At 45.6% G+C, this 24620-nt stretch overlaps 1 protein-coding gene across 4 annotated transcripts in view; it reads right to left on the minus strand.

The window, feature by feature from the left end:
• Positions 1-24620, minus strand: part of LOC128940531 (fatty acyl-CoA reductase 1-like) — a 128919-nt gene that overhangs the window by 19899 nt on the left and 84400 nt on the right. For all 4 annotated transcript variants that reach the window (XM_054282005.1, XM_054282006.1, XM_054282007.1 and 1 more), the window contains exons 3-5: positions 18582-18757; positions 5559-5738; positions 776-953 (exon numbers count right to left, since the gene is read on the minus strand). In XM_054282005.1, the coding sequence (XP_054137980.1) occupies positions 776-953; positions 5559-5738; positions 18582-18757 (534 nt within the window). The remainder of the gene's footprint in view (positions 1-775; positions 954-5558; positions 5739-18581; positions 18758-24620) is intronic.

A 24620-nucleotide genomic window follows, 5' to 3' on the forward strand; every position in this document is an offset into this window, starting at 1 on the left:
ACATGCAGCTGTCACCAAGGGTGATTTGCTCTCTCCAGCTAATTTCTAAAGCAGAGAAGAATAAAACCAAAACGAAAACACAACACTCCTTTTGAATCCCATCCTACTTCAGGTCAGGGAAGCTGCCACTTGTGGGAGCTGGAGTTCAGAGCAGTGATGAGCTGTTTAACCTGGAACAGGTTGTAACACCAAACAGAGCTCTTTATCTTTGCAAGATGGCGAGCTTGGCCCAGAGCCTTGGTTGCATCGCAGCCATCTCTGGCATACGTCAGGCTACATGAAAGCCAAAGGTTACTTTGTGCTTTCCAATTTGGCTGCAATGTTAGGGCATGTTATTTCTATTGGTATATTTAGCTTAATGAATTATCTCATTCCAAAGTACAGCTGCATTTAATTACTGAGTCCCTGACATTTGTACCTCAACCACAATGCACAAGGAGTACGACTGACCCTCAGATCCCATGTTTCGAGCACAGAAATTCCCCTGGTGTGCCTGAATGGACAATCAATTGCAAGCCCAGCATTCTGCACTATAACTATCCTAGCTTTTGTTATTATTGCTTAAATGTGGTCTTTTCACAGGTGTTCTAAGGTGCTGAAGAAGGCTTGCTGTTCTACTCCAGCACAGGATCTCTACCTCTTCCGCACATCTCCCTATGAACTGTGGACATCTGTTTCACAAGACACTGATACAAGGAGCGACAGATTCTTGACAGTACCACAGTTCCAGCTGCATCCAAAGGCTCTCAGTAGGGAATTGTGTATTCATGCTTACTGGGAAAGGCTCATGCCAGCTGGCTCCCACGATGGACGGCCTGATGATAGCAATGTTCAAGTTTCCTTTCTCTTGTTGAATCAGGTACTCTGACAAGGCTTTGGTGTAGGTGTAAGTGTTGGGCCACTCCCCAAGCAGTTTGGGTGTGATGTCTTGAATGATGGATTCATCCAACCACCTACAGGAAACAAGGAGAACATTATCATCCACCACGTAGGGAGAGAAAAAGATTCAGGCAAAACAGACCAGTGAGACAGGAATCCTCACCTGAAACAGTGAATAAGCCAGTCAAAGATATTTAAGGTTTGGATTTAAAACTGCTCTGTGGGAGAAAGTCACTTTTGTCTTCAAGGTGCAAAATAAACCCTGGTGAGCTTCATGCTACAATGCCCAGCTACAATTCAGGTACCTCTACAAACTCACTTCAGAGCAATCTTTTGCATAGGTAATGCTTCACTGCAATCTGTAACATAAATACTGCCATGGTCTACAGCCTGATGGAGCTCTCCCAGCCAGGAATATCACTAGGCAGTTCTCATCCTCAGCCAACACAGTCCCTGTATACTCCCAAATATGTTTCAGGATATTCCAGGTAACCTTGAATTAGCAAGTCACGTAACAACACAAAGGTCTCAAAAGCTCGAAAAATGTCCTACAGGGATATTATTCCAACTGTGTATTTCCATCATTTGCAGGGTTATATGTTCCTCCTAGCAGGCTTACCATGGGTTTGCTCACACAGGAAACAGCTGGTGCTTAAAAAAAACCAACCAAAACCAAACCACCAAAAAAACCCAAAAGTACTCTGACAAGTTGTTTTTTATTTTTTGAAGGTATTCAAGCACCTAATCCATCAGAAGCAGTTATGCAGATAGCTTTTAAAAAGCAGCCCTTACCACGATAGAGCTGCATGAAGGGCCTAGCATCCAAAGGCTCTTCCCTGGCACAGCACCAGCACCTCACAGGTCCTGCCAGCATCTGGGTGCAAAAGACAAGAACTGGCTGTGCTTCCAGAGCCCTTGCTGCCAGTCCCTGACAGGCTCCCAGTAGCCTGATGTTACACCACAGAATCAAAGATTAGCTCCTATAATCCAATATGCAATTAAATCAATGGACTTATAGTTCAGCCAGAAGGCGTGGACTCTTCCCAGGGGCACTGCAAGGATATGCTTCCTGCAGATCCTCACTTCACCCCTCCTTATCTTGAATTTCAGAAAAAGGCAGAGGTCAAGGGGAGAGAAATATGATGCCAACTGTCACACCTGAAAAACTGCTTGATCCTGTCAACCTTTCAAAGATATGGTGGCTCAGGTGGCACAGCACTTTTCAGATGACTCTCATTGAGCACAGATGGGAAGTTGTATGAGAAAGCACTGATTCACAGGGGAGGGCTGGATGCAGCAAATTTCTCAGTTTTGGAGTGCATTAAAAATCTGAAAATTTGTAGTATATCAGAATTTTTTCTTTAAATAAAAAAGCCCTATGAAGGCACAAACACCTTCCTTTACAAGCGTGGTCCCGTGCAGCAGAAGCAAGGTAGAAGAAAGCATTTAAGCATAAGATATTAACTACACAGAAGTTACAAGCAGCACATAATATTGACTTAATTTGTAAAGCCACTTAGGCAACCACTGAACCTCAGGGTCTCAGTAAACTGCTATTGTTTAAATCTGTGGAGTAGCTAATTACCAGTCTACCAAGAAGAGATGCCTATTTCTGTAGAGCCTGGAGGAAGACTAAGTTAATTTAGGAACTCAGGTTAAGCTGTGTGCAAGTCTTTTTCCCCTTCTCTCTTTTTTTTTTGATTTTCATAATAGACGGTTGCAGGTTTGCCTTCTCACAAAGCAAAGACAGGTGTAGAAGTACAAGCAGAGGTATTTCCCCTTGTCCCCTTGTCCTCATCCTTCCAGAGAGGTCTCTGTATTACTTGAGGAGCTCTTCCAGGGGCACCGGCCTGCCAGGTGATTTGATTGACCAATATTCCCATCAGGGAGGCAGAGATAACACTTCAGCAAGAACTGCTCTGTGACCTACTTGGAAGATTCTGGAATGCTAACTCACAAAAGCTACTGCTTCTGCTCACTGCTGTTGCATCTGGCCCTTCCAAGCGAACAAAGCAAATTAAACAATTAATAACTTCTCCATTATATGCACCAAATTACTCTGCCACAGGAAAGCAAAACTTTCTGTGTTAATGGCTTTGCATTAATAAGACTCTTGTAAGCAACAATGGATCTGTATTTTCTCCAATAACCAACCCACATCTTCAGCCACAACTTTGCTGTGTGCTGTGTTCCTTACCTCAGCACACCCTTCAAAGCTGATTTCCTTCAGCTTTAGATTAAGGCAAACCATGCTCGATGCAGCAGATTATATGTTTCCCCTATTGGCCTGGAAGCACTTAGAAGTGTGACTTTTGCTTTACACAGCTTAAGCCTCAGGGTTTACTTGCAGATTAAATATCAAAAAAACTGAAACAGCAAGATGGTTACAGGAGGATAAGAGCATCCTTAAGATTTCAAGTGAATAAGAAATCATAAGCATATATCAAGTGCATGGCCAAAAGCACTGTTAAATGGATCTCTTATTGCATCTAGTTCTTTGATTATCCCTCTTAAAGCACTTGCAAGAGCAGCACCTTAAGACAAGAGTTGGTTGTGAAGGGAATCATCCACAGCTGGCTGATGCAAAACATAATCTGTATTTCTCCCCATTTTTGAGGGTGGTTTATATTTCCTAGTTTGCTTCCCCTCCCTCCCCATCAAAGGTAAAATTCTGATACCTGTCACTCTCTTCTCCCTGATATCCACACACTATTTCTTTCACTTACATGGCAAATATTAAAGGTGCATCTCAAACATCATCCTCTCTTCTGCATTTTCAAGCTATGATACATAAATTCTTAGTGTTTTATATAAAGCAGCTGAAGTAACAACCTCTGGGGTAGCCAAGCCCTTCTCTACTCTTCTGACTAGCAATCAGACCTTTTTTTTAAAACTGAGCCCTCAACACTAATTGTTTTCAGAGCTGCAAGTGATGGTAAGCTTTTTGGAACAGTGAAATGGAGTCTTGACAGTGATGAACACCAAAGGACATAAAACTGAGTCAGTGGGCAAAAAGAGGAGCCCCACTTTAGGGAAAAGCAGTTTACCAGAACTGGTGTTAGAGGTTGTTGAGCTTAGAACTGGTAACTGTAGCTCAGCAAAAGCTCTTGAATCACAGCTCTGAAACCTCCATGTCAGTGAGTAGCAGCAGGCAAAAAAAAAATCAATGAAACGCTGGCTATCATCAGGTACTGAGAATGACCAGTGGTGTAATTTTGAAGCTGGTTAAATAAAACTTTGAGTGACTGCAACTGGAGTACTGCATGAAGTTCTGTCTGACCCCCATACCTCAGGGAGGGAGTAAAGTTAAAGAACAGGTAGAGAGGAAGGGCAACTAGCATCAGCACCAAGACAGATCCATCAGCACATGAGGAGACAGTAAAAAGGCTGAGACTCTTCAGGTTTCTGTGAGGGGAACAGAAAGGAGTATCCAGGCTGGTGTAGTTACCCTAAATGACATCTCTCAGTGACATTCTTGAGGGCTAGACACTGGACCAGGGAGCCCACTGCTCTAATGCACTAAAACATTTCTCAAGTTTTTATCATATTCCTCTTACTGAATAAAAGCTAAATGATTGATGACTACTAGCTAGAAGTAAACATATCCAAGAATATGGGCTACTGCAGAAATTCAAATAGAAAAAGTAGTTTGTACTAACTTTTTTGAAGTAGTGCTTAGACAGTTAAATTATTTCTTAAGACAAATTTATTTTATTTAAAAAAAGAAATATGTGGTTCTCTTAGTGGGCATTAATTAATTTCATCTTCCATTACCCTAAATCAAGAAAATCAATAAAATCTTTATTTTATACCAGCTCTTTGTGTTAACAGATCACAGATCAGTTGTTACATCACCCACTAGAAAATTAATGAAAACACATTAACAGTTGTGGGAAAATTCTTTTAAGGAGAATGTCTTCTAGGACCTTTATCAACTGATTTTGTTATTCTTTCTAATTATTCTTTATTTTGGTAAATTCAGATAACCAAGCTTTTTTTGGTGTTTCATCAAAGCCCTGTATTCCTGTCTGGGTTGAGAGGACGTTGCCTTGTGCTGTGCCAGGAGAGGTTCAGGTGGAAACCAGGAAGATTTTCTTAACTGAAAAGGTGGCCAGGCATTTGAAGGGGCTGCCCAAGTGGTGGAGTCACCAATTCTGTAAGTGTTCAAAACCCAACAATATGTGGCACTCTGTGCTCTGGTTTATTTGACAAGGTAGTGATCAGTCAAAGTTTGGACTTGGTGATCTTAGAGGTCTTTTCAAACTTAAATGATTCACATTGAACTATGTAAAAAAGCCTGTTTCTTACTCATCCTCATATAACTCCAGTTAAATACCTGATTTAACTCCAGTTAAATACTGGATTTCTGAAAGAAGTGGAAACAATGGTGGGAAGCTGAAAAGATAAAAAAAAAGGTGCATGGAAAAAAATGAATTCTTACAAAGGCAGCAGCAGAGCTGAGCGTTACAGAAAGCAGCAACTCCATTCCTGGGAGAAAATACACTCCTGCAGAAATTAATACTGGGCTCTCATTAAATCAGACTCTTAAAAAAACCACAAAGAAACAGCAGTAACAGCACCTCTGACAGAAATCCCACCCGATCCTGGGAACAGCTCCCAAGTCTGCCGCAGGATGAAGGGAAGCCAGCACTGGAAGGGAGAATGTGGTTCCTACTTACTCTACTAAATCAAAGAGCTTCTGGGGTTCGGCTGGGGGTGGGTAGATGATCTCCTCGATGCATTTCCGGACGCAGTTTGCATAGGCAGTGGAGATGTGGATGAGGGCCTCGAGGTTCCGCATCTGCCGGGCCAGCTCGAGGAGCCGCTGCGTGCCCATCACGTTCAGCTGCAGGGCATGTCTAAGGAATGCAGGGGAAATAAGCAAAAGGCATTTCACTGGGAAGAACATATAAAGGCTGAGCTTTATCCAAACCTCACCACAGAAAGGAAAGTCAGGGAGAGCAGGGGGCACAGTGGAGCAGAAAGTGTCACTGAAATGCAAGTGTGAAACCAGCTTTGAAAGCAATGCTGTTGGATTTGCTGTTCTGGACACTGAATGTCTCTCAAATACTTTTACTCAATTTGAAGGGTCACAATTAAGACTTCACTAACATCTCTAAATGTGACATGTTGATCACCCTTCCCTGGAACATGTATTTCTAAGCCCTGAGGCACTGTGGCTCCTACAGTACACATTCACTGTTCTCTGGAGGGACTGCTGCTAAACCAGAAGAACACATGGTTTCAGAAAGCAGGAAAGGGTCATTGGGCCCAGAAAAACAGATTCATAGCATCACAGAATGGCCTGGCTTGGAAGGAACCTTAAATATCACCCAGTCCCACTCCCTTGCTATGGGCAGGGATACTTTCCACCATCCCAGATTGCTCAGAGCCCCCTCCAACCTGGCCTGGAACACTTACAGGGATGGGGCAGCCTCAGCTGCTCTGGGAAACCTTTGCCAGAGCCTCAGGAGCCTTATAGTATGGAATTTCCTCTTAATATCTAATCTAAACCTACTCTCATTCAGTTTAAAGCTACTCATTATCAAAGAAGACACCATTAAAGATAACAGCTTAAGTTCCCAAGGAATGGAGATGAGAAGTGATAAGCATAAGAATGTCCTGGTTAGCAATGCTGGCCTTTAAGCACTCAGCATTGCTAGAAATTGTCCTAGAGACAATCTGTGACACCTTTCAACCAGCACACTCTGTTGCTTGCTTTGTATTGGAATAGCGACACTTTCCTGCACAGGAGGGAGAAGACAGGCATACGCAATCTGCTCAGCCCAGGAGTAGAAGCTTTCAAAGACATGTACAATGTTTGGAATTATGCCATCAAGCACAGTGTACAATAAAAAAACTTACTTACGTTGAAGAAAAAATATAAATAGCCCAAAGGAATGCAAACATCAGCTGAAGAGTACAATCAATATTTGGATCACTGTATCTAAAGCTAGAGATATTTTTCACACACTGCTAATAAAGTGCAGCATTTTCTGTAGATTTCTATTTCCTCCTGCCCTTCTATCAGGATGAATACTTTTATGTGAGCTACCCTTCAGATAAAATTTACTTTTCCATGCACATTTCTGTTTGACTGCACCCCTTCTGAGAAGTGATGAACAGAACTGTGCTCATAATATGGGCCTGGCATGGATTTTTGCTGAATTGCTCAGAGTTCTTTAGCTATTGTTATAAATGATCAAGTTGTGAGCCAAAATTATCAAAAATTTAGCAAAGATTTATTAATTTGTCTGCACGACCGAATTTCGGTCTCCGAGACCACCACAGCCAAAGAGACAGCGTTGAGTCCAGGATGAGCACTGGGTGGACCTGGACCTGACCCCTCGAGTGTCAGAGTCTCCCACATTCACAAATTCTGCTTCGTGCGGCGAGGTTTTATGCAGTTTATTGTGCCTGAGGCAAAGATGACCGAATTTCCTTTGTGTCTCTTCACATGCATTGCTGTTTCTTTCCATGTGCAGAGCTGGACAAAAGCCGGTTCCAGGTGTGTAGTCAGCATCAATGGGCTCCGGGGAAGCCATGGATTCAGATGCATCAGGTTGGCGCCGCTGACTATCTTGATAGATGCAATCGGCAGGGTGATAATCGCTCTTGGGTGGCTCCCAACGACTCAGGATACCGGTGATCATCGCCCTGGAAGCTTCTATTCTTATGTTAAGGCATCACTCGTTATCTTAACTTGTGTCCCAGAACTCGTAATCTGAATAGATAGCAGCTCCCGGCCGGGATGGTCAGAGACATAGTTTTTGGATTTTACAATATTTTACATCATACATTAATAGCATGAATTATCCCTACCATTTTTACAATCCCTCCCCTTTTATATCACTAATTTAATTCATGCCCCCTTTATAACCCAAATTGCTAAATTCTATTTATTTCTACTTCTACCCGCCACTATTAAGGGTCTTACACAGAGAGAGCAACCTTAATTCAATTATCCTGTGCTCCACTTGTGGAATATCCTGACACTTAATATTGTTTATACTCGCTTTCACTCATTTCTCAAATTTCGCCAATACTTCGGCAGCATTGCTGGCATATTTCTTCTCTCCCAGGCTCATGATCTTAAGTGTATTGCTTCCGGAAGACACTATTGCTATCTGCATCCCCTGTACCATGGAGTGGATCAGTCTAATAAAACAAGGAATTAGACATGGCAGGAATAGGATTCCGGCTACTGAACACAGCACGAAGACCATTATTTTGTTCCACCAGGCCCCATCAAACAATCTGTCCTACCACGAAGATTGCAAAATCAAATTCCATTTTTGAACTTTATAACCCAAGGGTTATAAAGTGACCAAGTGACATGGGCCACTTTCTTGATCTCGGCTTCCAATCCTCTTATGTCTCCCCATAATCGTCAATCTCAATACAACATTCTGATTCATTGAACTTTCCACAAACCCCCCTTCTTCGGCCAGCAAATAGTCTAAAGCTATTTGATTTTGGTACGCAAATGCCCGTACCTGGGTATGCTGCCGACAAAGTAAATCCAGGGCCTCTGAGGTGTGGTTTGATACAATTGCCACCACTGCCTGCAGCCAAATCAGCCAGTTCAGTAGATAAATCAGAGTTCTATACCTGTAGCTTCCATCTTGAGCCCATGTGGCCAGTCCATAATAATCAATTATTCTTGTGGCCAGCCACTCTTCCTCCCCCCAGGTTTGTTTGCCACTCATTACAGGTATCATCTTTTTCAAGCTTCTCCTCTCCCTCCTCAGGGTCTCATACAGAGGAGCCCCTAGTAGGTTACTTTTCATTCGCAGGAGAGTAAAGAAGACTGGCCGGATCATGCCCAGAGTGCATGATCCCTTCCACCTCAGGGGTAACTCACTGTATGCCTTTTCCCCACAAATCCAATAAATTCCATCCGGGGCTTTCCATCTAATGTTTGTTCTCCCTAGGTCTCCCCAGTATTCTCTCAGGCCCTCCAAGGATTGGTAAGGGTTGGCTCCAGGATTTTTGACCCAGCAAAGTCCTATTTTTCTGTTCCATTCACAATTGGTCTCATTCTTCCGGCTCCAGTACCCTGTCGGGGGTTCTGGTTGCCAGACCCTGCCCTTATTGTCTGAATTTACCATCAGGGTAGTCACACACAGAGTGTATCCCACACTCAGTATATTCCTTTCCTTCCCGACTGATGCAAACGGTTCCAATCACTCTCTGGTCCAAAATCCATCCCTCAGGCCTCTGTGCCAATTTTGAGACTCTTGGATTGTCCCATTTCAGAAGCTGTTCTGGAGCCAAACCTTCCCCTTTCCATGGCCATTTCTCTGCTGACTTCAGCGCCCCACAAATCCAGCAATTTGACAATCCCAGTTCCGTTGCAATTTCTTGCATCAAATCAATAAATAGGTTCCTGTCTGGGGAAGGTAATTCCCCATCAGTGTATTGTTTCTCAAGTAATTTGTACTGTTCTCCCAGAGTTTTCAATCTCTCTTGTTCAATTGGCTTTCTCCTCAGTTCTGACTCCCTTCTCTTCAATTCCTGAGTGATCTCCCTCATTCTTCCCTCAGGATCCTCACCATCTTTACTTTTTGTGAAACAGACAACCCTGTCATATTGCAGGCACACCCTATCATCATTTGCTTGTGTGAAATCCAATATGACTGGTTCCCTGCTCAAGGTAAATTTGCTATCAAATTTAACATTTCGTCCCATCCAATAAATTTTCCCATTCATTGTGCATATCACCAGCCTTGCATTGTCATAACACAATGGATTCACCTGGTGATACGCGACAAAAATCTATTCCGTTTTTCCCCCAACCCACATGGTTCGATTGCATTGGTTGCAAATGGGGATTGACATTATTTCTGCACTCCATCTCCGCATCTGATGCTTGTGCTTGTCTGACTGCCGGTTCCTTGACCCTACCTCAGGATCGATACACCAAATAAATCCCTTTGTCCAATTTACATAATTTGAGCCTCGTGCCATTTTCCCAACACCACCTGCCAGGCTCCTTGATGCATTTCTCTGGGACTTGGTATGCTGAGGGTTTCCCGTCCCCTTGCTCAACTGGGACCACCTGAGTGCAACTTCCACACTCATCTGCGGAGCTGTCGTTTCCGCCTCTCATTGGGACCTCAATGTGCACACTCTGCGTTCTGCACATGGCTAGGCTCAGGCCAATCAGGATTCTCACCAGGCGTACTCCTCTGCCTTTGCCTCTGCCCCCTGGGGTGCCACCAGTGGCAAGGAAGACCATCTTCATGGCAGCAGGAGTATTCTTCAGAGAACACCTTCTCTGACCTAGCTGCATGCCTCCTTTTGAAGGTGCCCTACCAGGAAATTCTGACGGCATCGGAGCCACACGGTACCTTGATTTGATTTCTGGCACTCCACATTCAGAACCTCTACCTTAGATCTAAATTTTCCATGCACCCTGTTTTGAAAAACCTGAAACCACTCCTGTGACTCTAATTCAATGATTCCAAGACTTGTGGCTAGGGTTAGGATTTGGTCAGTCAGCTCAAGCTCCTCCTCCAGACACTGACTGCACAACCCCTTTGGCGTCTGTCCCCTTCGACAGTGTACAACAAACACCCCTTGACAATATTCACACTTGAAATGTACAAACGGATAGCATACACAGTCAGACAGTATACAACTTATCCGCTTGCCGTCGGTCATTTACAAGGACTTGGAGTTTGAGTTTCAAGTCGCATGGGGAAGAAGTGACCCTCCACTCGGGCTTCCTCCTGATGTTCAATTTTCTTCACCCTAGGTGCGTGTGTCCAGCCTTTCTCCGCCATCCAAATGGCTGTGTCTGTTGTCAGGAAAGGGACCTTCCCAGTGAGGAGAGAGGGGTACATCTTTCTACACTTAAACAAGCACTCTGTCGCCTGGTTGAATTTTGTGGATAACGAATCCCAGAGGAGCACTCTGAGATACTATCCCTTGTTTCCTAAGTTCCTGCAAATTTTTGTTGATTGCAAGCAGATATGGTTGAATCTGGCAGTCCTCAAGCCTGGGGTGTCCTACCAGCATCCCATGTCTATATGGCATCCCATATAGCATTTCAAACAGTGAGAGCCCTGTCTCGGAATGAGGCATTGTCCTAGTATTAAGCAGTGCTAAAGGTAGGCATTTCAACCAAGACATCCGAGTTTCTAAAATTAATTTGGGTAACTGTGCTTTCAAAGACTGATTCATCCTTTCCACCTGTCCTGAGCTCTGGGGATGCCACGGGGTGTGGTATTCCCACCAAATGCCTAGCGCATCAGCCATCTGCTTAATAATCTTTAATGTAAAATGTGTCCCTTGGTCCGAATCAATGTAATTCACCACCTCATATCAGGGTAAAATTTCCTCCAGTAATTTTCTGGACACTGTCTGAGCCGTTGCCCGTGGGCTGGGAAAAGCCTCCACCCAGTAAGTCAGTTTGTCCACGATCACAAGCACAAACTTGAATCTCCCCACTTTTGGCAACTCTGTGAAATCAGCTTATATTCTTTCCAATTGCCAGTATGCAACACAGCGACTCCCCAGGATGGCTTGTCTTGTCCTTGTTTTGTTAATTTTCTGACAAATCAGGCATCCTTGTACCTCCTGTTTGGCCAATTTGTAAATTCCTTTGCACCCGAAAAATTTCAAGAATTGTTTTGCCAGGGCCTATGCCCCCCAATGTGTTCGCTGGTGCAGTTTCCGCAAAATCCTCCTGGTAAAACCCTTAGAAACTAGTTCTCTCCCATCAGGTAATTTCCACCTTCTTACTTACCTTACTTACCTTACTTCTTACTTACCTTCTTCCAATTTCCCCTCAATCTTCTCATAGCATTCGATCTCTTTTTGGGAGGGCTGAGGAGGGTCATCTGGGACCTCGATCCCTTCCATCTCTGGGGTACTTACCATCATCAGTGCCGCAGTCTTGGCTTTCTGGTCTGCCAAATTGATTCCTCTGGTTCAGAACTGAATCCCTGCCTGGTGTCCCTTCATGTGGACCACCGCAATTTCCTCTGGCCCCCTTATAGCTTCTAAGATTTGCCGGATCAATTCCCCATGCATCAGTCCCTTCCCCCTGTGTTGATCAACCCACTTTCTTCCCATATTTTCCCAAACGTGTGAACCACTCCAAAGGCATACCTGGAATCTGTAAAAATTGCTCCCTTTTTCCCTTTCAGTCCCTTCAAGGCTCTCAGAACTGCGTACAGTTCACAAGCCTGTCCCGACCAACTTGTGCTCAGGGGACCTGCTTCAATCACTTTTCCGGTTCATCCATCCACGACTGCGTATCCTGATTTCCTTTTTCCATCAATCACCCTGCTTGACCCATCTACAAACCATTTTTCTCTTTTGTCTAGCTCTCCCTCTTCTAAATCCTCTCTGATCTTTGTTTATAATTCAACCACCTCTACACAATCATGAACCAGCTCCCCTGAAGCTTCCCCAAACAAAAACTGCGCAGGGTTCTGCGCGGTCATTGTCCGCAATTCCAAATCCTGCGAGTGAATCAAAATGGTCCCATACGTCAGTAATCTAGCATCAGTGAGCCATTTATCTGCCTTTTGTTGTAATATGCCCCGCACATTGTGCGGTGCAAATACTACCAATGGTGCACCGAAAGTTACCTTCTTAGCTTTGTCCACCAGCAATGCTACAGCGACAATCACCTGCAGACAGGTGGGCCAGCCTCTGCTGATCAGGTCCAAAAGCCTCAACAAGTAACCTACCGGTTTCCTGACCCCTGCCCAGTCCTGTGTCAGCACCCCGTGTGCCGTGTGATTGCTCATGTCCACGAACAACTGAAAGGGTTTCTTCACATCAGGAAGGGTTAGCACTGGCACTGCTGTGAGTGCTTCCTTGACTACCCTGAATTCTTCTTCATCTTTTTTTGTCCATTTGATTTGGTCTGTGGTGAGCTTCTCATATAGAAATTTCACCTTTTCGCTGTACCCTTCAATCCACTGCCGGCAATATCCCAACAAGCCCAAAAGCTGTCTGACCTCCCTTTTTGTTTGCAAGGGTGGTAAGGCAATAATCCCTGCCACCCTTTTGGGATCCAATTTCTTTTTTCCCTTGGTTAACCCAAGTACTTGACCTCGGGCTCTGTGAATTGCAACTTTGACTTTGATACCTTCAACCCCTTTTCCCCTAAAAAGTTCAAAAACAAGATGGTGCTCACCCTTACAACCTCCTCCCTTGAACCTGCAACCAACAAATCATCCACATATTGTAGCAATTTTGTCCCCTCCGTTGGTACAAAATGACTCAAAACCTGCTCAAGTGCTTCCCCAAATAAATTCAGGGAATCCACGAAGCCCTGAGGCAACGATGTCCACCTGAGCTGCTGCTTCCTGTTTGTCTCTGGATCTTCCCACTGAAACGCAAAATAATCTCTGGCCTTCCGCTAAAGGACAGGTCCGAAAATCATCCTTCAAGTTAATCATGCTGTACCACATGTCCTCAGGAGAAATGTTATTCAACAAAGTGTAAGGATTCGAGATCATGGGGAACAAAGTCTTAGTTCTCTGATTCACAGCCCTTAAATCTTGCACCAGCCTAAAGCTACTGTCCATCTTTTTCACAGTCAATATTGGGGGGTTGTGCCGGGACATGCACGGCTCCAACATTTCTTTCTTTATCAATCCGTCAATCACCAGTTTCAATCTTCTCCTCCCCTCCATGGAGATGGGATATTGTTTGACCCGAATAGGGTCTTATGGTCTCTCAATTTTGACACGAATCGGCTCTATGTCCAACCTCCCAGCATATGTTACTTGGACATACCACACCTTCGGGTCTATTTTCTCCTCGTCCTGGACGGTGAGTTTATACATTCTCACCCTGAGCCAGGAATTCTCCACTGCCAAGCCGGTTTCTAGAGCTACCATCATGTCCTGCCCCAGTAAATTAAAATCTGCGTCCCGTATCAATAATATATTTCCTGTACGTCTTTTGTTTTCCATTTCTATTTCTACATCTTTTATGACTGGAACCTCACATGGTTCCCCTTTTGCCCCAATTACCATCACTGAATCGTCGCTCAGAGAGCACCCTTGCGGCAGTTGCTGCACCGCTGTCCATTCTGCCCCCAAGTCTACCATAAACCACATCTCCTGCCTGTGGGGGTCCTACTTTTAATTTTACCAAGGGCTCCCTCAGTGTTCTGGACCCCAAACTGAAAAGCCCCTGACACCCCTAATCTTCTTGAAACATTGCCTGGTCCTTGGCTTTGTTGGGACAATTTCTTCGGATGTGTCCCTTTTGCTTGCAGTAATAGCACTCGAAATCTCTCTTCTGATCGTTTGATCCTTTTCCTCGGGAACGGTTCTGCTTCTCCGCCGGCGCCTTCTTTGCCATGTCTCTGACCTGTTCCTGTTTTTGTGCTTCCCTTACTACAGCTACCAATACCTTAGCTTGGATCTTCTCTTTCTCTTTGTCTCGCCTCATGTAGACTTTCTGGGCTTCCCGAAGCAGCTCCTGCAAGCCCTTTTCCTGTCAACCATCTATCTTTTCTAGCTTTTTCCGAATGTCCTCCCAGGATTTTGCCACAAACTGAGTTTTCAGCAAAACTGCCCTGATCAGAGAATCGGGATCCATCCCCAAATACATTCTCAGGCCCTTTCGGAGCCTCTCCAACCACTCAGTGGGCGTTTCACCTTTTCCCTGGCATTCCCTGAGTACCTTACTCATGTTATGTCCCTTGGGTACCACTTCCCTGATACCCTGAATTATCTTATTTCTTAAATTTATCATTTTCCACCTCCCCTCCTCCATCTGGGCATTCCAGGACAGTTTCTGGTTTGGCCATCTCTCGTCCCTGCTTTCCCCATTGGGGTTTCTCCTTTCCCAATCTTTGATCGCGGCAAGTCTGATCCTGTCCCTTTCCTCATTGTTGAACAGTGATCTCATGATCACTTGGAGATCCCCATAGGTGTAGGTGATGGTCCCTAGAAATTCATCTAGCCTTTCCACCACCCCCAAAGGATCATCCATCAACATTCCCATCTCCCTCTTGAACGCTCTCACATCACTGGTGTCGATCGGCGCGTGTACGAAGCCGATAACTCCAGGAGCCGTTGGCACCTCCCATAAACCGAAGCCGGGCTTCTCTTCCTCATCCTCACTGTCTCCCATGGTTGCCCTCCTCATTCTCCTTCTCGTTCGATGGGCCAAGGGAGAGCTGACTTTGGGGATGGTTACCTGTTTTTCTTCAGTTTTGGGAAGGGTCGGCGGCAGTGGCTGCTCACATGGGAGCGGAGGTGCCACCGCTTGTTCACGTGGAAGAGGAGGCACCGCAGCCGGCTCCAGTGGGAGTGGCAGCGCCGGCACCTGACCCAGTGGGATCACCGCCCTGAGAGGCAATGTGGGCACTGGCAGTGCCTGAGCTGGTCTGGGCTGGGACGGAGGAACAAGGTAGGGAGGTGGAAGATTGTCCAAGGGTTCCCACTCCTTTCCCCTGTTCACCGCGCGTCAGAGGGCTCGTACCAGGTATAAACTCATACAAGTGTACCCCCACATTTCAGTATACTCAATTTCCTCAAAATCCTGCGGGTGGTGATCAAATATGCGATTGTACAAAGACTCGCAAGTCCATGCCTCAAACATGTTGAACATCGGCCAAACCACGTATTTTCTCATCTCCTTCCCTCCCCATTTTTCCATACAAAAATGTATCATTTTCTCCTTGGACCTGCCCACTCTCCTGGGGCTGTCGTTCCAGTGCTCTAGCATCCACCCCAACGGACTATCCCTTGGGATTTCTGGCAGAACTTTCTTGGGACCCTGGGGAAATTTGTCCTGAGGTTTTCTCTGGAACCTGCTCTTTCCCAACGCCACTTTTCCAAAAATCCCACCTGCGAATTTTCTCACCTTGTCTCCTCTGGCTGGGACACTTGTTGCGAGTCCCGAATGCTTGTCCGATGTCGATTTCCTGAGCTTATGAAACACCGCCAGTCTTACTCAGTCAAACGGAGAACCATTCTGCTGACTTTTCGACTGATCTTTGGTTTTCTTACCTGTTTTCTCTGGATCAGAAGGCAGACGGGCTCCTGGAATTTTCCAAGACCTTCTTTATCTTCTTTTTGACCTGACCATAACCTACTTCCCCCCTTGAACTCCCTACAAGTCCCAGGTCCCACGTGTTAAGAAAAAGCGTCTGCTTCCCCCTTCACCGACCACGTCCCTTGCAGGATGGTGGAAATGTGATCGTGGGGTCCACACTAACTTCGTGACAGAGTCACGTCTCACACACATGCTCGGTCACACCCCACTCAACCATGCGATACTCACGGTTCCTTTCCTGCGTGGATTCTTTGTGCACATCAATTTCCAAGTGGAAAAAGCACCTCAGGCTCAGAGATCTCCTGTATCTTGCTGAGTTTCTGAGAGCTGGGCACATTTTTATCGCTCTTTGGCTGTGGCTCTGGTTTCGGTTCGGTAATTTTTGATTGGTCTCACAGACTCCAATCCTGTTCAGACCACTGAAATGAGTGGGGCACCTTCTGGGTGCGAAGGGGTCCTGAACCCCAAATTCAAATCACTTCGGGTTGTCACCAGATAGTTATAAATGATCAAGTTGTGAGCCAAAATTATCAAAAACTTAGCAAAGATTTATTAATTTGTCTGCACGACCGAATTTCGGTCTCCGAGACCACCACAGCCAAAGAGACAGCGTTGAGTCCAGGATGAGCACTGGGTGGACCTGGACCTGACCCCTCGAGTGTCAGAGTCTCCCACATTCACAAATTCTGCTTCGTGCGGCGAGGTTTTATGCAGTTTATTGTGCCTGAGGCAAAGATGACCGAATTTCCTTTGTGTCTCTTCACATGCATTGCTGTTTCTTTCCATGTGCAGAGCTGGACAAAAGCCGGTTCCAGGTGTGTAGTCAGCATCAATGGGCTCCGGGGAAGCCATGGATTCAGATGCATCAGGTTGGCGCCGCTGACTATCTTGATAGATGCAATCGGCAGGGTGATAATCGCTCTTGGGTGGCTCCCAACGACTCAGGATACCGGTGATCATCGCCCTGGAAGCTTCTATTCTTATGTTAAGGCGTCACTCGTTATCTTAACTTGTGTCCCAGAACTCGTAATCTGAATAGATAGCAGCTCCCGGCCGGGATGGTCAGAGACATAGTTTTTGGATTTTACAATATTTTACATCATACATTAATAGCATGAATTATCCCTACTATATATTACAGCCTTCATAGGGAATATCTCTAACACTGGCAGTTTGTTCTTTGCTTTATCATTATTTACTTCTACTTCTATGAAATCAGCATCTATTAATATTTCAATACAACACAATTTCTGATTTCTGCCCTCAAGAGTTCCATATGGAGAATTTTCTAAATGTACCGCATGTTGATGCCAATAATTCATTTGGTGTCTCCACTGCTGTTTCTCCAGTATCTTCACAGCAATGCTTTTGCCCCCCTCCTTATCTATTGGCTTTACATATTCTGTCGTAATCTTCGAGCTTCTATCATGTTGAAAAATACTTTTATTTGTGTCATCACCAAGTTTTTGCTTAAAATTCATAACTAAGCAGCAATATTGTGCTTTCACATTTAACTTGCTAAAACTTTTACCCATCTGATATATTTTATTATTCAGTCAGAAATAATTTGAGTTGGATAACTTCTCATATTTTGCCTTCTAATCATAATTTTCCTTGAGAGATTGGAGAGATTTTGACAGATCACATACAGTCTTTAGTTTTTCCATTGCCTGTAAGCTGATGACCTTTTAAACTTATAGCTTCTTTCTAGCTATCCTCCATATTAAAAATGTGGTTTCCCTTTGATGTTTCATGCCACTGAAACTTATTTTTAAAGTGTGTTCATTTGTGCATTGATTTAACAACATTTGTGGCTACTTACATACTGGCTCAAGATCACATCAAGAGCTGCTTTCTTTCTGGTGTTTCTCTAATTAGTCGTTCTAAAAAGCAAGTAATTATGGTGGACATAGTGGATATCTCTTTAGCCTATGAGCAAATAAAGACTGATATTACAAATTGTTTTCTACTATGACAGCTTTAGTGTTTTTTCAGAAGACTATTAGGATCTGGCAATGCAGATCATCTACCTCGGTTTGCTGAAATGGATAATCTGCACAGAAGCATTTACACATCTAATCTTGTTTCAGTGGCTTATTTCTGCTGGTTTTTTTTAATGGAAAAGCCTCCCTGGACAGGCACTCCCAAGGGAACGCCTTCAGAAACCAAGCACTCATTGTAAACAGTTAATTACAGTGGGAGTTGGGTATTTTAAAGGTTGTGATGGGCTGTTTTCTCAAACCACACCTCATTTTCCTCTCCAGCTACTCAGTGACAAAGAAAGGCCATTAACAGCACCAGCTTTAGAGACGGACACAACACAGTTTCTCTGTCTGCAGCTCTGCCAAAACATCTCCCTAACAACCTCAACCACACTTTTCCTCACCCCAGTTTTAGGTCATACTTAACTTCCTTACAGTCTTACAACCCAATCCTGCAGTTCTTCCATTTGTTCCCGTGGGACTGCACCAAGTTTGATGTGTGTGCGCACGCACACACACACACGGCATTTTCAGAGCACACTCCTTCCATGTTCAGCACAGAACCATGGGGAGCACGAACATGGACAGGGGAATCAGCACTGCAGCCATGCAAGGGATGCTCTGGGCAGTGCCATGGTGCACTCTGATCCCGCTCAGCAAACATAGAAAAGCAGGACATACTTGAGGGGTTCGTCAAAGCGAACTGTGGCTGCACAGTGGAAGACAACATTGACCCGGGTCAGAAGCTCCTCTTCGTCTTCAGCACTGATGGCCAGCTTGGGCTGAGTGAGTTCAGCATTAATAGGCTTAATCTTCTCATGGAAATTAGGGCAATCTTCTCGGACCCTGTCAAAGACCTTGAAGCACAAACAGAGAGAGATCAGGTACAAAATTAGGCTGCTGAGATTGCTTTGATTAACAGCCAGTCTGATCACATCAATCAATGCAACTGGCACAAAAGAGAATTCCTGTCTGGGGAATGACACAGGTGAGATGGTTAAATAATCCATTCACTTGTTCCCTCCTAAGGGAAACAGAACAAAAATATAGGTCGTAAAGCATTGCTCTGAAGAGATTAATGAATCTTCTCTGCCACCACTCATTTCCTCAGAGAGCCACCAAAACTCCTCAGTATCCACATCTCTTGCAACCACTGGCTACTTGACCTTGAGGGCTGGCTGTAGGACCAAAACAGGAGTTAAAGAGCAAGAGGGCAGAGTATGGAGTGGGAAAGCCAGTGCAGCTTTACCCAGGCAAGATGGTTCTACAAATGACTTGCAGAGAGGAGGGGAACTGGGCAGGGTTGCTCCTCCTCCTCCTCCTCCTCTTCCTTTGCTGCTCGTTGTCTACTGTCACTCTTTGTTCATCTCAGAGAAGTCCACTGGGGACCTGCTTTTGGGATGCAAGGATGGGGCATCCCAATAATCCCCACTGCTGAAGCTGCTGAGTGCCACCAGCAGTTTTGCATAAACTGAACATGTGTGGAGCTGGTTGGCCTCTAAAGACATCTTCCAGCCCTTTTCTTCCAACAAGTATGATCCATAGGTCTCTCCAAGATACATTTCTGCAATATTATATTTGAGCCATTTCAACTGAATTAATGGAAACCGTTAAGTACAACAAGATCCTTTGTAAGAATTCATGCCTAGTGGGCTGTTCAGATCTAATACGGCTAGCTATGGACCATGCATGTGTGTGATGTGGCGAAAACTTGTGCGACTTGGGCCACATGAATATGCTTCTGCCTTAGCCATAATGAAGAGGGATGAGACTGTGCTGGATATGGCAAGGAAGCTCCGAGCACATGCAGATGCTGTACATGGCCCAACACATGCCAGAATCGCAGCGGTAGAAATACGTCTGTAGAACTTAGAGGATAAGATAGAGGAGAATGATAAGAAGCTCAGAGAGGAGATTAAAGAAAACCTTCTCAAAATCTCTGCAGTACAGATCAGAGGTTCTGGTATCCAAGGAAGACATTTCCCAGATGGTGAGAGAAGGTACACCCCACGAGCTGAGCTGTGGTTCTATCTGCATGATTGCGGAGAAAACATGAGGAGGTGGGATGGAAAACCTACTGCTCTTCTGGCATGATGGGTGTGTGAATTGAAGGAAGCCACCAGAAGGAAAGCAGCCCCAGTGACCCATAGCTGAACTTCCAGGTATGATGACGATGACATGTCTGATCCCCTTGAAGGAACATCCAAAACATATGCCCAGGGAAAGAAGGATAACCAGCCTCAGAGGGGCCCTACCTCTAGCCAGGTAGAGGCCAGGGAAAATTGTGTTTTCCGGTCTGTGTGGATTCGTTGGCCTGGCACATCTGAACAACAAGAATACAAAGCTTTGGTTGATACTGGTGCTCAATGTACATTAATTCCGTCGAGACATGTGGGGACAGTCTGTTTCTATTGCTGGTGTGACAGGGGGATCACAGGATTTCACTTTGGTGGAAGCTGAGGTGAGCCTGACTGGGAATGAGTGAAAGAAAGATCCTATCGTGACTGGCCCAGAGGCCCCATGTATTTTGGGCATAGACTACCTTCAAAGTGGGTATTTCAAAGACCCAAAAGGACTCAAGTGGGCATTTGGGATAGCAGCTGTAGTCATAGAGGGCATCCAGCAATTGAACACCTTGCCTGGGTTGTCTGAGAATCCATCTACAGTAGGATGCCTGACGGGAGAAGAGCAACGAGTGCCAATTGCACTTCCCTAGTGCATCGACAACAGTATAGAACCACTCGAGATGTGTGATCCCCATCCATAAGATGATCCGAGAACTGGAGAGCCAAGGGGTGGTCAGCAAGACCCACTCACCCTTCAACAGCCCCATTTGGCCTGTGCGAATATCTGAAGGAGAATGGAGATTGACTGCGGACTACCGTGCATTGAATGAAGTGACTCCACCACTGAGTGCTGCCGTGCCAGACATATTAGACCTCCAGTACGAGCTGGAGTCCAAGGCAGCGAAGTGGTATGCCACTATAGACATTGCCAATGCATTTTTCTCCATTCCTCTGGCAGCAGAATGCAGGCCTCAGTTTGCTTTCACATGGAGGGGAGTGCAGTATACCTGGAACCGACTGTCCCAGAGGTGGAAGCACAGTCCTACCATCTGCCATGGACTGATCCAGACTGCACTAGAAAGGTGTGAGGCTCCAGAACATCTGCAATATATTGATGACATCATTGTGTGGGGGAGCACAGCTGCGGAAGTGTTTGAGAAAGGGAAGGAAATCATCCAAATCCTCCTGGGAGCTGGTTTTGCCATTAAAAAGAGCAAATTAAAGGGAGATTCAGTTCCTGGGAGTGAAGTGGCAAGATGGACAGTGTCAGATTCCTACAGACGTCATCAACAAGGTTACAGCAATGTCTCCACCCACCAATAAGAAACACAAGCTTTCCTAGGTGCCATAGGCTTTTGGAGGATGCACATTCCTCGGTACAGTCAGATCGTGAGCTCTCTTTACCTGGTCACCTGCAAGAAGAACAATTTCCAGTGGGGCCCTGAGCAGCAACAAGTCTTTGTCCAGATTAAGCAGGAGATCGCTCATGCAGTAGCTCTGGGCCCGGTCAGGACGGAACCAGATGTGAAGAACATGCTCTACTCTGCAGCCGGGAACTATGGCTTGTCCTGGAGTCTTTGGCAGAAGGTGCCTGGGGACACTCAGGGTCGACCACTGGGATTTCGGAGTTGAAGCTACAGAGGGTCTGAAGCCAACTACACTCCAACAGAGAAGGAAATCTTGGCTACCTATGAAGGAGTCCAAGCCGCCTCAGAGGCGATTGGTAGAGAAGCCAACTCCTCCTGGCACTCCAACTACCGGTGCTGGGGTGGATGTTCAAAGGCAAGGTTCCTTCTACCCACCATGCCACCAGTGCCACATGGAGCAAGTGGATTGCTCTTATCACACACCGCGCCCATATAGGTAAACTGAATTGCCCTGGGATTTTGGACGTAATTACAAATTGGCCCAAAGGTGAGAATTTTGGTGTCACAGATGAAGAACAAGAACCAGTGACACGGGCTGAAGAGGCTCCTCCATATAACCAACTGCCACCAGAGGAAACACGCTACGCTCTTTTCACTGACAGTTCCTGTTGCATTGTAGGGATTAACCAGAAGTGGAAAGCAACTGCATGGAGCCCCACACGCCAGGTTGCACAAGCTACCGAAGGAGAAGGTGGATGAAGTCAACTTGCAGAAGTCAAGGCCGTTCAACTGGCCCTAGACATTGTAGAAACAGAGAAATGGCCAAAGCTCTGTCTCTACACTGATTCATGGATGGTAGCCAATGCTCTGTGGGGATGGCTGGAGAGGTGGAAAAAGGCTAACTGGCAGCGTAGAGGAACACCAATTTGGGCTGCTGAAGAGTGGAAAGACATTGCTACCAGGGTAGGGAGGCTATCTGTGAAAGTCCGCCATGTAGATGCCCATGCCCCCAAGAGTAGAGCCAATGAGGAGCACCAAAACAATGAGCAGGTAGATCAGGCTGCAAAGATAGGGGTGTCCAAGATAGACCTAGATTGGGAACACAAGGGAGAGTTATTCCTAGCTCGATGGGCCCATGATGCCTCAGGCCATCAGGGCAGAGATGCCACCTATAAGTGGGCACGAGACCGAGGGGTGGATTTAACCATGGACAGTATTTCTCAGGTTATCCATGACTGTGAGACGTGTGCTGCCATCAAGCAGGCCAAGCGAGTGAAGCCCCTGTGGTACGGTGGGCGGTGGTCCAAGTACAAGTATGGGGAGGCCTGGCAGATTGACTACATCACACTGTTCCAGACACGCCAGGGCAAGCGCTACGTGCTGACCATGGTGGAAACCACCACTGGATGGTGGAAACCTACCCTGTGTCTCATGCTACTGCCCCTAATACCATCCTGGGCCTTGAAAAGCAGGTCCATTGGAGGCATGGTATCCCTGAGAGGATTGAGTCAGACAATGGGACTCATTTCAAGAACAGCCTTATCAACACCTGGGCTAGGGAACATGGCATTGAGTGGGTCTACCATATCCCCTACCATGCACCAGCTGCAGGAAAAGTAGAGAGGTATAATGGACTACTAAAAATTGGGAGCAGCATTTAGCAATGGCCACCTGGTTAGTTAACACCCAAGGTTCCACCAACCAAGCAGGCCCAGTCTGAGTCCCTGAATGTAGTAGATAAAGTCCCAGTGGTACATGTCAGAGGTTTGTTAAGGAAGACTGTGTGGATCAATTCTGCCTTGAGTACAGACAAATCCATTTGTGGGGTCGTCTTTGCTCAGGGACCAGGTTGCTCATGGTGGGTAATGCAAAGAGATGGAACAACATGATGTGTACCTCAGGGAGATCTGATTGTGGGGTGAGAATGATATGCAATATCACTATTCATTGGATGTTACTGCCATTGTCTGTATATTAAACCATACAGACATGAGATAGAAGGAAATGTGTAAGTGTTGAAGGTCTGGGCAAGTGGAAGATGGAGAAGGAAATGTGCAAGCGTTGGAGGTCTGAGCAAGTGATAGTTGGAGCTTTGAGTGCGTAATGTGAAAGGGGGAATCCTGCAGCTCTGTAGTATAGGGCCTGGATTCAGTGGTCCAGTGTGGGGATGTGATGAGGGCATGATGGGTATTGCTTGTAAATTTTGGGGTAACAGATGGAAATTTTGTGCAAATAAATGCATGATGTGTGCTAGTATGTTGATGATATGGGGAGAAGGGGTGGACTGTCCTAGGGTGACGTTATGATGCTTGTATCCCCATTCATGTATTCTGTCAATGCTGGATATTATGTTCTGCACCTTTAAGACTGGCTCTGAAGAGTGAAAGTGTTGCTTTGGTTTTCTTATCAGCCTGGCTGGGACACAGAGACTGCGGCTTTTGCTTTCACTGCTTTTACTTTTCGCTTTGTAAGAATTCATGCCTAGTGGGCTGTTCAGATCTAATACGGCTAGCTATGGACCCTAGCCATTGTGATCTTACATAGGACAAAACTCATGATCTTACATAGGACAAATGGCAAAAGACAGAAGACGCTCTTCTCCTCTCGGGAACAAAGTCCTGTTCTATTAATAGAAGACATCAGGTGGTCCAGGTGACTTCCCGCGTGGAAAAGAGGGGGTGGCCTTCTCCCGAGGTGGGGGGAAGGGGGTCGGAGGAAGGGAGCTATAGCCAATGGGATACAAGTGAGGAGGGGTGATGGGAGGGGCAAACCAGGAGGAGACCACCAAGGCTGACACTTAGGGGAGGAAAGGGGAAGACCATGTGATGATAGGATACAAATAATGTAAACAGTGCAAATTACCGAACACCCAGTGCAAATAACTAAATAACTATTTCGTGCAATACAACAATCCTTCCCTTTTTCTTTTCTTTTCGGTTTGGTTTTTTTTTTTTTTGGAGGGAGTGTGGAGCAAAGTGACATCATGAAAGGTAGAAAGAATGAACAGAAAATAGAATAGAATGGCTGTGGGATCTGAAGAGGTATTATCTAGATTCCAAAGGATAATCACACCTCCAAGGTAACAAGTCTACTATCAGGAACTCCTAATACTGAGAGAGTTTACTGAGGGATACAAAGGACGAATCACACCACCTTTGGACACCTTCAAAACCTGTCTAGATAAGCAGTGCCAGTAAAGGCAGGGAACAACTGAACACTGGAGAAGGAGGATGGACCAGCTGACTTTTCAGTAGTTCCGTGTTTTTGGGGTGTTTCCCCTCTTCTGT

Source organism: Melozone crissalis, unplaced genomic scaffold (genome assembly GCF_028551555.1).
Source record: "Melozone crissalis strain CALT ecotype California unplaced genomic scaffold, PUWL_Pcris_2 ptg000033l_1, whole genome shotgun sequence".
NCBI classification, from domain to species: Eukaryota; Metazoa; Chordata; class Aves; order Passeriformes; family Passerellidae; genus Melozone; species Melozone crissalis.